General features: G+C 46.8%; 1 protein-coding gene across 2 annotated transcripts in view; it reads left to right on the top strand.

Annotated features, from left to right (window-relative positions):
- The window catches only part of SLX9 (SLX9 ribosome biogenesis factor), a 57,424-nt gene that overhangs the window by 10,453 nt on the left and 33,937 nt on the right, over nucleotides 1-13,034 (top strand). Inside the window, exon 4 of one of the 2 annotated variants that reach the window (XM_056349342.1) lies at nucleotides 789-1,226. The exons of the other annotated variant lie outside the window; for it this stretch is intronic. Coding sequence (XP_056205317.1) covers nucleotides 789-883 — 95 coding nt within the window. The 3' untranslated portion in view covers nucleotides 884-1,226. Of the gene's footprint in view, nucleotides 1-788; nucleotides 1,227-13,034 lie in introns of those variants that run through there. 2 annotated transcript variants of the gene reach the window in all.

Raw genomic sequence — 13,034 nt, forward strand, 5'->3', positions numbered from 1 at the left:
GTGGGGGTTAAACAGCTGAAGTCATACTCTTTACCTCTCCCCACAGTCCCAAGGTTAATGACTTGGCAGCCAAAAATAGCTGTGAAGGATGCTGTATGTGTCTTTATTATATTAACTGGGGGAGCGGTTCTTCTGCCTGTTTGCAGAAGCACAGTTGAAAAACCATTGCTCACTTCCATGCCTTGAGCTGAGCTGTAACTAACCCTTTCTATCACTGTACCCTGACTGGTGTGACATGCCATAGCGAGAGCCTGAACTGGTGTTGCTGAATGGGAGGAGGCTGACCCTGCCAGGAGGCCTGCGGTCCCAGCTGAGCACCGACTGGCATGGCGCAGGGGCCAGCCACATCACTTTCTTGCATAGCAGCCAGCAGAAAACTTGAACCTCCTGGAGAAGGAATGCTGCTAACTTTTGATAACGCAGTATACCACTTCATTAATAGGTTTACAGACTTGGTTGTAGCTGAAAATAACTTTTATTTCATGCTTAGGGCTACTGGCAGGCTGCTTTTGAGTGTGGATGGGAGCTCCTGTAAGGAGACCATGCCATAGCTTGCAGCAGAAAGCAGAGAGCAGGTGAAGAGCTTGGAAGGGTATGTGCTAGCCTGATTGGCAGAGCAAGGCTGCATCCAGGATAGCCACCCTGGAAGTTCAATAAGGTAACAGCTAGCATTTTACCATACCTGGATAAATTGCTATAGGTGGCAGTTTAACATACATTCCTTCTTCCTTGCTTTCTGGCTGAAAACTGGAAAAAAAAAGTATTTGTTTTCTTGACTGTGTCGTTAGGAGCTGCTCTTACCTTGACAGTGCCAGATGACCTTGTAAGGGCAGTTTCGGTGAGTGTTTTACAACAGGCTGTTATAAAACTTCACTGTGTTTGAAAGGAGCTCCAGTAGCAGTTTGTGGTATGTGAAACCTATCCAGTGAGGTCAGATGAGAGTCTGTAGGAAGCCTCAAACAGAAGACTCTATGTTGCAGCAACTCACCTTGAAGCCAGGCGGCTTTTCTGTTGCTTTGGTCCAAAGGATGAAAATGAGTGGGGACCATGCTTCAAGAGTCAAGTTGACAAAGTTCTTCAGCAGAGGTGAACAGCTGTGTGGACTGCTTGAAATGGAGGACCATGACCTGCTGTTGGTAGCTTCTAGGAGAATTTGGAGTGGGAGTCCTACGAAAGCTAAAGATATTGGTGCCTTAAATAAAAATAATTTTTTAAAAAGTAAAAAATCCACACTGCTTAGAATTACTTTAACGATTTTTTGTCCGGGAAGCGTGGTGCTGGCTGTGAGAATAGCAGTATGAAACTCCACTTTATAATTAGAGTCAGTGCAATTAAATGGAAAGAGCTAAATTAGTGTCTGAAACTTGCACGGCTTCAAGTGCTTTGACTTCCCTTCTGGAGAGAGACCAATTCCATGTTGTGAGTGCTTCCTGCCAGATCATGGGAATCAGTTGTGTTAATATTTATGGAAGTAATTAGCGCTTTTGTTGTCCTCTCCCTGTAGCTGTGGCTAAGTCCTTGTTCTTAAAATTAACATTTTTATATTAAAAAAATTCCTCCAATTAGCAAGTGGTCATGGATACTGAGCACTACACAAACACAGTAACATTTTCCAGAGTGCCTGAAGCTGCCAAGATGTTTTCAGCCTGCTCCAGGGAGAGGAGGCTGTCAGTAGTGGGAAGAGCTTGAAATGAGTCTTGAAACGACGCGTCGGATCCCTGTAACTTCTTATTGTGGTTGGTTGCTGTGCCTGTGCCTGCTGTGTAACGTAACGTTCACCGCTAGTGATGGTGGAAGGTACATGCCTGCCCTGGAGCAGCCTTTACATGTGGCTCTGTGGGCTGTGTTGAAGCTGGGTGGCTGAGGAGGAGGGTGGGCCTCAGCGAGGAGCTGGGGACTCCTTTGGTGAGGCTTCCAAGGTGCTGCTCTGTGCTTTTGCAAAGCACTCTTCCGGCCTTTGTAAAGGTTGAGTGCTCAACCATGTGCTTTTTAGGTCAAATGTGCCAGTCCCTTGTGCACTGAAGGGCTTGCTGAATCTGGGGCCACTAACCGTGCCTTCCTGGTTAGGCATGATGGGGCATGGTCTTTTGTATGTCACGCCATGTCTTGCTCCGTGATTATGATTCCCAAAGCTTTAAAAGGATACTAATCTACCCTGGTATTCTCCTGCTAAATCAGTTTAAAATAGTCAGACATCCTTACTTACAGAAAAATAGATCAACCCTGCTTAGGAAAGTACTGAAGCTGCAGTGTTATAAAAGAGGGTTATGAACTGAAATCCATGCCTTTGCTGTTCTAATGTTACAGCTTTGGCATAATCAAGTTATAAAATTCTTAAATGCTGCAAAGAGAGAGGAGGCACAGTTGTGCACTGAGGGCAAAGATACCACCCAGCACCAGTCCTGGTAATGAAAACCTCTCGTGGGGCATGAGAGGAGCAGTTTTAACACTGTGTGAATTGAAGGAGTGAGTCCCGAGAGGGATGAAGAAGCGCTTGTGGAGAGGGCGGATTGACAGCTCTGGAAGTTAGAGCCCTTCCCTTGTTACCACCATCGGTATGGAGTTGTGTCAAGCTGTCAAACATATTTCTGAAATGTGCATCCTGGGAGTTTAATATTTAATAGACGTTCTATTTAGAGAATTGGTAGATGCTGGTAGAGGGTGGATGAAAGGTCTCCTTCTGTGTTGCCACTTCTGACTTGCCTTGACTAACTTTTGGGGTGCGGAAAAAATTCAGCCTCTTTCCTCCACTAATACCCCTGGGAAATGCCCATGTGAGGAAGGTTATTTTGCTTGGGTATTTTTTCCAAGGACTTCTATGCTAAGATTGTCATCTACATAATTCAGATTTCTGATTTACTGAGAGATAAATTTCTGCCCTACTGATGTAGCCCTTATCTGAACTACAGGCTGTGTATTTAATGGTAGATCTTTCAAAAGCTGATGTCTATAATTCAGACTAAGTGGGATCTATAGTGTTATTCTATGTAAGTTATGCTTTACTGAAATAGTAGCAGGCCTGGCTTGCCTGAGGTTTTCTTTTTTGTTTTTGTTTTTAAAATTATATGGTCTGTTAATAGGGGCACAGATAATCTGTAATCCTTCAGTTATAGTACTAATGGCCCATAATTACATGGCCTGTAAAAATTGTGGGAAAACATGATACTCTCCTGGAGCCAACTCCTCCTCTCAGGCCACCACTGATTGCAGTGCACACTTAAGAAATAGTATGCCGAAAGCCATTCTGCTCAGGGGATCCTTGGGATGCAGAGTTATTCAAAGAGTCTTTGTGAGCAACTTGTGCACAAATGTTTTCTCTACACTTGGGTAAAACTGTGTACCAGGACATGTTTGCCCCCTTTAGTGCTTCAAAAGTGACATTATTGACGCTCGTATGTGGCGTAACTGGTAACAGCACATAATTTGGGTTTAGCTTTTGAGTCAAGTGGTTTACAGAAAGGAAGTCAGTTTTGGGGTGCTTTTTTGGTTGGTTTTTTTTTTTAAACATTGTCTAAGCTAAATATAGGAAAGACTATGCAAGGATTAAATGCAGTGGGTACTGAAACACTTGGGTTGTTTGAAATGGTAATTTGGATAGGTTTAGATTGAGCTGGCAGTGTTGCAAATATGCTGTGAAGCTAACCACAGAAAATGGATCCTGCAGGAGAACAGGCTATCCAAGAAGATGTTTGAGCAAGGAGTGGCTCTCAGCTGGAAGGTATTCTTGGAAGCATTGCATTTAGTGAGACTGTTAACCAACTCCAATAAAACATGGTGTTTCAGAGAGCCCTGGCAGGATAATGGGGCACACAAACTTGTTTCTGGGCCCCCTGGTACTGCGCATGGAGGACACACAGAAAATAAATAGGTCTGCTTAAAGGACTTTGGCTTCTGTGGGTGTTGTGGACGTTTGTGCCTAATGCGGCTGTGCATGTGCATGCTCTGGGCCGATTTGCTTCTGTTGCATTTCTTAGCTGCGTGGCTTTTTAAATGTGATTTTACTTAGGTCTGTTTTCTTCTCCTTCCTTTCAAAATAAAGATGATTTTTAAATTCAGGTCACTGAGTGTTCTTATGTAACTGGGAATGGGCTTCTTTAGCATGGGTAGGACATTCCCAGCTGCGACGGGTACAGGCTGTGTCTATACATGCAGTAGTTATTTTGCAGTGCGCTTGGAGTTGAAATAACCTGGTGTGCGTGTTGGCAGGGAGGTAGGGGAAGGCTGTTCCAGACTGCAGGAATTCTGGTGACAGAAATCACTATTTTAAGTTGCTTTGTTCAGTGGCACTTTCATATTTTTCTCAGTGAGGCTTCTGGCTATAGCTTTTGATTCATGCCAGCAATTTGTGACCCCAGGGCTGGGCTTATGGGTACTCCTTTACAGCTGCCGGCACACTTGCTGCTTTAGTGCCTTTAGCTGAGTGGGTTTTTATTTATAGAAATAGCATACAAATGTGTAGATACTGCTTATATGGGGTTATAATGACTTCTTCGTGTCTTTTCTTCCTCTCAAATAGAGAGTGTTGGCCTCTTTGCTGGTACTGGGTGTAAGTGGCAAGGTTTTGGTAGCAGGGGGAGAGGCCAGGGCTGCCCTGTTCTGGACATGGCTGGGTCCAGAGAGCTTCAGTGCACCCACTGCGGCCACAGCTGAGCCTGTCAGCCGTGGTGGTGGTGCCTCATGGAAAATTTATCATTAAGAAGGGGGAAAAGTGCTGGGCAGGCAGAGGAGTAGGAGAAAAAAAGTGAGAAACAGCTCTGTGAACACCAGGGTCAGAGAAGGAGGAGAGGAGGTGTGCCAGTCACTGGAGCAGCCTGAGGAGAGGACCACGGTGGGTGAGTGTGAGGAGGAGAGTGGCAGAGAGATGTGATGGTCTGGCTGTAATGCCATTCCCTGTCCCCCTGCGCTGCTCAGGGCAGGAGGTAGAGGAGCTGGGAATGAAGGAGTGAAACTGAGCCTGCAGAAGAGGGGGTGGGTGGGGGAAGGTGTTTCAGTGTCTGTTTTTGTTTCTGGCCACCCGATTCTATTTTCTTTGGCAATACATGAAATTAATTTTCCTCAAGTCGAGTCTGTTTTGCCTGTGATGGTAATTGGTGAATGATCTCCCAGTTGTTTACCTTGGTCCAGGAACTTATTTTCTCCCCTGTCCTGTTGAGGAGGCAGAATGAGGGAGCGGCTGGGTGGGTGTCTGGCAGCGGGCCAAAGTCAACCCACCACATTACCGTAGCTTGGTAAAAGCTGAGGTTAAATTCACTACCAGGTAAAACTGTTGCTTTGTGGTTGTTCCTCTGCCTTCCTTACTACCTTTTTCAACTGAATGTCTTCTGAGCATTGTGCAGATCCAGAGACACCCTTGCATGAGAACTGAATTCCTTTGGGCTTCATTAACACTCTCAGACGTTTAAGGAAGTCGTTCCTCCATGTTTCTGTTGTACCTGTATACCTCTAACAACATCGTGGCCCTCTGTGGCAGTGGAGCATATGGTCTAACTCTGTATCATGAGGCTACCGTATTTCCTTTGCTAGATTGAATAAAGACATCTAACATATGAATAGCATCCGGACAGAGCCAAGGTAGGGAGACACGAGGTGAATGCAGCAAATGTACTTTGGGGGTACTTCCGAGGGAGAATGGTCCTCGTTGAAGCTGCAGAGAGGTGAGCTGAAATATTTGCTTGTGTCCTGAAGGTCAGAATTAGGAACCCCTCCCTTTATTCAGGGAAGGAAAAGGAACAGAACAGCCATATACTCTTAAGCTCAGGAAAGTACAGAATAGGTCTTGGGTCCACCCAGATGTTTCTTCTGCATGTTTTCATTCACTGCATGGTAGGTGCTGCCTTGCTCCAGCTGTGACCGCATTGCTGACAGCTCTGTAGCAGCAGAGGATGTGCCTGTGGCAGAACAGAATGCAACTCTTTGACAGTGCTTTTTCAGATGTTAGATGTGCTCATTAGAGGGCAGCAGAATAACTTCCTTTTTCTAGGTCAGTTCTATATTTTTGAATTATATTTTCCTGCTCTGCAGGACACAGAACAAAATTTTCCAGTTTCTCCTTCAGCTTTTCCTAGTGCTTTAAGTGTGTAAAACAGCACTGCTTGTATGAAAATGTTAGCCAGTGTAAAGAAACATAGAGCAATTATAGTAAAAACTTGCTTATTGGAAGCTTCTAAGTGTTGCAGCTCAAATGAGATGGAGCTTCTCTAAAATTAAACCACAAACGGCTCGCACCATATGTGGAAAAGCAGCCAAAGGAATGTTTCACAGCTAACTTGTGTTTCACTCAGCCTGATTCTTATTTGACCTATATGTCCATATGCATCTATTGATTTGCTTGCTGCACCCCAGCTGCTGCAGCCTTTTTCTGCTTGAAGAAAACGTCAAAGAACCAGACTTCCTTCATCTGAAGGTAATCTTAAAATGAGATCTGATAGTATGCCCGTGCCCTCCCCCCCCATCCTCTATAATATAAATACTATAATTATGGCACTGTCTTTAAAGGCTAAATGAGGCTAGGATTTGGAGCCCAACATCACAATACTTAAATGCATTATTTATTATGTAACATTCATAGAAGAAGGCTGTAGCACTGTTTGACTTTGCAGCTAGTGTGTTTTTGGCTTCAGAAAGCTGTTTAGAAATCCTGGCCAGGAGTGAACACCTCCAATGCACATCTTATTAGCAATATTTTGCACACGGTTGACCTCTGGGGGATGTGAGCTCGTTCAAGGCAGCTGGAATAGAAGGAAAAATTGATTTTTCAGTTTTAGCAGCATCAGCCATTGGCTTCCAACAGATGGCTCTGATTTTGTGAGGTCCTCAGTGAAAGCAAAACTTCATTAACTGGAAAAAAATATTTCAAGAGATTGGACAAATAGATTTTGTGTCTGAGAATGTTTACTGAATCTTCTTCCTGAAGCTCCTTGGCCTGGGGTGGTGGAGCATGTGTGAGGATTGGCAGGGGGAGACATGACACCTTTCCCTCTTTCTCAGAATGTGTTGGGTGTTCTCACCTGACATCCTGCAGTTTTCCACATCTCCCTCTCACGTAGCTGCCCATAGGCATATAGCTGCAGGTTCCTCATGACTTGGTAGGTGCCACGTGTTCCTCACATGGGTGGGGGCCCTAGTACAGCAGGGTGTACTTGGCTGCTGCTTTCTGTCCTGCACTATTTTTTAGGGTGGCAATATCCCAGCCTGCAAACCACTGAAGTGGAACAGCCTTCTTGATACTGGCAGACGTTGTTCTTGGACGCAGTGGCTTGGATCAGCCCCACCTCCTGGAGAAGTCCAGATTGTGCTTTGCACTCTTGGTTTGGGATCCACTGGGAAGCTGGCATTTCTTCATGTCTTTGCTGCGACACCTCGGCGAAAGCAGGGCTAACGGGAAGGCCCTTACTGGGGAAAGAAAAGCTGACCAAAGCCAGAAAAATGTGAAAAATGTCTCATAGTGCTTGGCAGCTCTTGGTCCATTAGGTAAAACTAATATCCTGTCCACAGGGTAAAAAGATTAAATTGTCTAAGTGAGACACTAGTGATGAGTCCGTAGGTGCCTGACATGCGGATCTAAACCCATTTGACTGTTCGGTCCATATTAGGGAATCAGCAGGCACAGCGCTTGTGCCAGCAGCCCTCTTCACTGCGGAGAAATATTCTTTCTGCCAGCATCTTCCGTGCAATATGGAAAGATCTTTTGCTGACCCTTCTTTCACAACGGAAGTCTCTCTCTTCTGAGAACGAATAGGACATTGTGTTGGGGATACGGGTGTTCTCTGTGGGTGTATTTTGGGCATGGTGAGCCTAAGTATCGCAAGATACTTGGGAAAGGGTGTGTAGTTTCTTTGTTTGAGGAACACTTTCTTTGCAGGAATGACACCAGACCGTGTTCCCCTGTGGGGATACTGAGGCACAGAGAGGCGAGGGGACAGGTAGGTCTCAAGGCTCTGTGGTTTGGTGCTGTAGTCCCAGACCTGATAAGAGCAAGATGCTGCCACGTGGCTGGCAGCTCTGAAACCTGACAGCAGGGAGTGTCAGAGAAGCACCTACTATGGCTTAGTCCTTCCCCTACCCCCTGTTATTTCTTTTAATGACATGGGTGATCTTGCCACAGCTCTCTTCTGGCAGCTGCTGATCATCGCTGCAGGGGGTAGATGGGGCTGTGGTGAGAGCGCCCGTTTGTGCTAATGCAGGCAGGGTATAAATGCTGTGCACCAGTGCATGCTGTTTGCTGAGGTTTGTTATTGTCAGCGTGTGCTGCTGGCAGGGGTGTGGAGAGGACGAAGTACAAAGTGGTGAAGCCCTGTCTTTTTTTTGTCTTTTTTTTTTTTTTTTTTTTAAATTGTGCTTGCTTTAAAATAGATTCTACCAGGAGAACGTCACTCTATGACGGGTGACTGATCCTGTCCTGCAAGTTTCAAATAAAAGAGGAAGAGGTGGTGGGATGAAGAAAGAAATAGCTTCTGCCTCTCCTGGAGGGGAACAAATCCTGACTTTTATTTAAAAGATTTTATCCTTGTTTAATTGAGCCAAATGGGCATATTAGAATAGAGTGGCTTGCTCTAATTTAAGGCGTGTTTGAAAAAAAGGAAAATGTTTTGTGTGAGAGTCATTGTGGGTAAGATAAAGGGTCCCCAGCAGAGCGGTCAAGCCCAGCTTTGGCAGGAGGTGAATGCTGTCGGAGGTCGGTAGTGAGGTAATGATCACAGAGGTCTGTTTCAGGGCTCAGTAAAGCTGTGGGATGGTACCCATGTGTCCCCTGGAGCTCAGCGGAAGAGGAGCTGGGAATGGATGTAGGGCTGTTTAGGGGGGAAGATGCTGTGGGGGTGTCATGTGTTGTGTAATATGGCAGAGCTGGTGATCATGTTGGTGCCTCAGGCCTTTTGGGAGCTCTAAATTGTTCTCTGAAGCAGAAGAACAGTTGAGACAGAACAAAAGCCACAGCCACCAGAAACATTGGAGGCTGGAAGAGGCGGTGAAGCAGTGTTTGGACCAGTTCCACTTATGGGACATTCTGTGCACCCATGAGAAGGAAAGCAGTCTTCAGGTGCTTGCGCATCTCCTGGAATGAGTGTTTTCGTGGGTTAGGCTTGTTGGACTTGTGATCAGCACCCACCACTGCAAAAAAAAAAAAAAAAAAAGTACACTGTGTCACGTTTGAATGCTGGAGTTAGTGAGATGTTTTCAAGGTTAAAGGGCTGTTATGGCCATGCAGTCTTCATGCAGACATCAGATCACCTTTATCTGTGCTTTAGGGGCTTCTGCTTGACATCTCTGGTGTTGATCTCGTGGTGAAGCATTTACGTGTTAGTCAGTTTTATAGTGCTGCAAAGAAAAATGTCAGCTTGTTTCTGGTCTGGATGTAACTTGCCAGCCCTTCGAGCTGGGAGGGCTGTGTGCTCATGTCGGGCAGGAGTTGGTGGGTACCCACATGCAATAGATGCCTGAGATAAGGATAAAGTTATCTCTCCACCCCAACTGCAGACCAGGGTAGTGTGGATTTTATGCTTTGTGCTTCTCCAGACAATTATTTGTCCACCTCCATTCTTTGAATGCTTTCCAGTTTTGAAATCTGTTGTATGTGCTCTGGAAAAAGGAGAGAGGAAGAACGAGCAATAAAGCTCGAACAACCACATGCAATGCTACAGGGTGGGGGAGAGCTGCTGGGAAGCTTCCTGGCTGAAAAGGGCCTGGGGGGGCCGGCTGACAGCCAGCTGGGCATGACCCCGCAGTGTGCCAAGGTGGCCAAGTGGCCAGCAGCGCCCTGGCTGGTGTCCGGAGCGGCGTGGCCGGCAGGGCCGGGGCAGGGACCGTGCCCTGCGCTGGGCACCGGCACGGCCGCCCCTCGAGCCCCGGGGCAGCTTCGGGCCCCTCACGTCAGGGGGGACGTGGAGGGGCTGGAGCGTGTCCGGAGCTGGGCTGGGGCACAAGGCTGATGGGGGGGCTGGGGGCACTGGGGGGGGGGTCAGCCTGGAGAAGAGGAGGCTCAGGGGGGCCCTGATCGCTCCCTGCAGCTGCCTGACAGGGGCTGTGGGCAGGGGGGGTCGGTCCCTTCTCCCAGGGAACGAGCGACAGGACAAGGGGAAACGGCCTCGAGTTGCGCCAGGGGAGGTTTAGGTTGGGTCTGAGGGAACATTTCTCCACCGAAAGGGCGGTGAAGCCCTGGGACAGGCTGCCCGGGGTGTGTGTGTGTGGGGGGGGGGGTCACCATCCCTGGAGGGGTTCCAAAAATGTGTAGCTGTGGTGCTTGGGGACATGGTTCAGTGGTGGGCTTGGCAGTGCTGGGTTAATGGTTGGTTTTGGTGATCTCAAAGGTCTTTTCCAACCTACATGATTTTACGATTCTGTGTTAGGCATTGCCAATCCTATGTGTCTTTTGTTGCCCAACTATCTGTAGACAAAGCTGAACAATGGGTTGAGGGCTGGAGGTCAAATACATGCCTGTCACAAACAATTTGGGAAGCTTTCCTGAGTATTCTCACCCTCCTTCCTACTTCATGTTAGTGTTGCAGTCCTCTGTGTGTGTAGAAGTTTATAAAGCCACTTATGTTGCAAGTGATGTTGGAACTGACTGATCAAAATGTGACTGGGATTGAGTTAATGATTCTTACATTATGTAAATAATGAATGTCTGCTGGCATTATACAGTCTGAGTTGTTGAGCTCTTTTCCATGTCTAAGTCTAAAATTATCTGTGTATGTTGGACTAAGCAGGCTATCGGGTAAACTAAATTAATATGATTACATTTCATATGTGGCTGTTCAATGGTGGAAGATATGGTTGGACATTCTGCTCCCTTGGTGCTCCCAAACTGTTAGGTGTTTGGGTTCCCTGGCGTGCAGGAGCTCCGACAGCTGCAGATGGTGGGATTAACTCCTTGACGTACGGTTGTGCAATAGATAGGACAGCATGGGGAGGGGGAGCGCGCTACACTAATCTGCCACAAAGACTTAAAAATCAAGGGCAAGCTCTGACATGTGATTACTTTTTTTCATTTCCCTGTCAATGCATGGAGTGTTGGGAGTGGGGAAATGAACCCACGCCATGGGGAGCCTGAGATCAGACATGTTAAAGAATCCAAGGAAATCTGCCAGGAAAGGAGAATTAATCAACGGTTAAAATAACTTAGTGGAAATTTTGCTGCGGTCCTAATGAGCTCTGAGTAAGGTTCAGAGTAATTACTTCATGAAAACTTTGATCAGAGCAGCAAGGAACTGTCTCTAGAAACTCTGCTCCTGCTTTTCTTTCTGCTGGTGCATCGGCATTGAGTACTCATGGCTGTGAATGTGTGGAAGGTGATGCCAGGGTTCACTGACCTTCTTCAGCACAGGGACACAAAAAACACACATGCTTCACCTCAGAGGAAAAAGCCATTAGCCAGCCTGGCTATACCAGCTTGTAACAGTGTCTGCAGTGAAATGCAGTCCTTCCAGAGCATTTCTGTTTATCTGTAGATCAGTTTTTCAGCATTGATGCTAAGGTGTGAAATATAAGCAGTGATTAAATGGATCAGAGCTCTTTTGCCTGGAAAAGATGACTGTGAGAAAAGAGGAGGTGATGAAGTTTAGTAAAATATGATTGCCTCAGAAGTGAAGAGAGATTAGATTTGTTCCCAGTCTCTTCCAGTGAGATAAGTGGAAGAAGTCATACAATCATAGAATGGTTTTGGGTCGGAAGGGACCATAAAGACCATCTAGTTCCAACCCGCTGCCATGGTTAGGGCCGTCTCCTACCAGACCAAGTTGCTCAAAGCCCCGTCCAACCTGGCCTTGAACTCTTCCAGGGATGGGGCATCTACTACCTCTCTGGGCAACCTGTCCCAGTGTCTCACCACCCTCACAGTAAAGAATTTCTTCCTAATATCTAATTAAATCTACCCTCTTTTAGTTTAAAACCATTATCCCTTGTCCTTCACTACATGCCCTTGTAACGAGTCTCTCGAGCTTTCTTGTTGGCCCCTTTAGGTACTGGAAGGCCGCTATAAGGTCTCCCCGGAGCCTTCTCTTCTTCAGCCGATCTCTCAATCCATCGTCATAGCAGAGGTGCTCCAGCCCTCTGATCATCTTCGTGGCTTCCCCTGGACTTGTTCTAACAGGTCTATGTCCTTCTTGTGTTGGGGCTCCAGAGCTGAACACAGCACTGCAGGGGGGTTCTAGCTAGAGTGGAGTAGAGAAGGAGAATCACCTCCCTTGACCTGCTGGCCACGCTTCTTTTGATGCAGCCCAGGCTGTGGTTGGCTTTCTGGGCTGTGAGCACACATTGGCAGACCATGTTGAGCTTCATGTCCAACAGCACTCCCAAGTCCTTCTCTTCGGGGCTGCTCTTAGTCTGTTCTCCACCCAGCCTGTATTGATCCTGAGGGCTGCCTGACCTAGGTGCAGGACCCTGCAGTTGACCTTGTTGAACTTCACGAGGTTTGCACAGGCCCAGCTCTCAATCCTGTCAAGGTCTCTCTGGATGACATCCCTTCCTTCCAGTGTGTCGACCGATCAAATTAAACTAGAAGATACTGAGTTCAGAATGAGCAAAGATCTTTCAGGAGAATGGTAGCTAAGTGGTAGGACTGCTTGCACACAGGTGTTCTGAATTTCTGGTACCTGCATGGGCTTCAAAGCAACTGGTCAGTTCTCCCAAAATAAAACTACATTGGGCATTCTAAATGCACCCCCTCCGTACTTGGGCATTCATTGCTGGCCCTGTTGGACACGTGGTATTGGCTTGCATGAAGCTTTGGTCGGGCCTGGTAATTCTTAGCTCAGTAGTACTATTTACTAGTGGTAAAGCTGGACACTTTAAACTCAAGTCAAGTCCGCAGAGTGCCTTCTGTTAAAGCTTTATGAGGTTTTTGTATGTAGCTTCTGCTGATGGTTGCTGGGATCAGTGCTTACTTACTGGACAGAACAAAAGGCAAGGGGAGGCTGGCAATGGCTGTTCCAGTGTGTGTTCTGCTAGGCTGGCTGCATCCCTTGTGCGTGTCATGTCTTGGGGTTTCCATTGTGTTTGCTGCCCAGGTTTGCCATTGCAGGTGATGTCCTATCTCCTAA

The sequence above is a fragment of the Falco biarmicus genome, chromosome 8 (assembly GCF_023638135.1).
Source record: "Falco biarmicus isolate bFalBia1 chromosome 8, bFalBia1.pri, whole genome shotgun sequence".
NCBI lineage: Eukaryota > Metazoa > Chordata > Aves > Falconiformes > Falconidae > Falco > Falco biarmicus.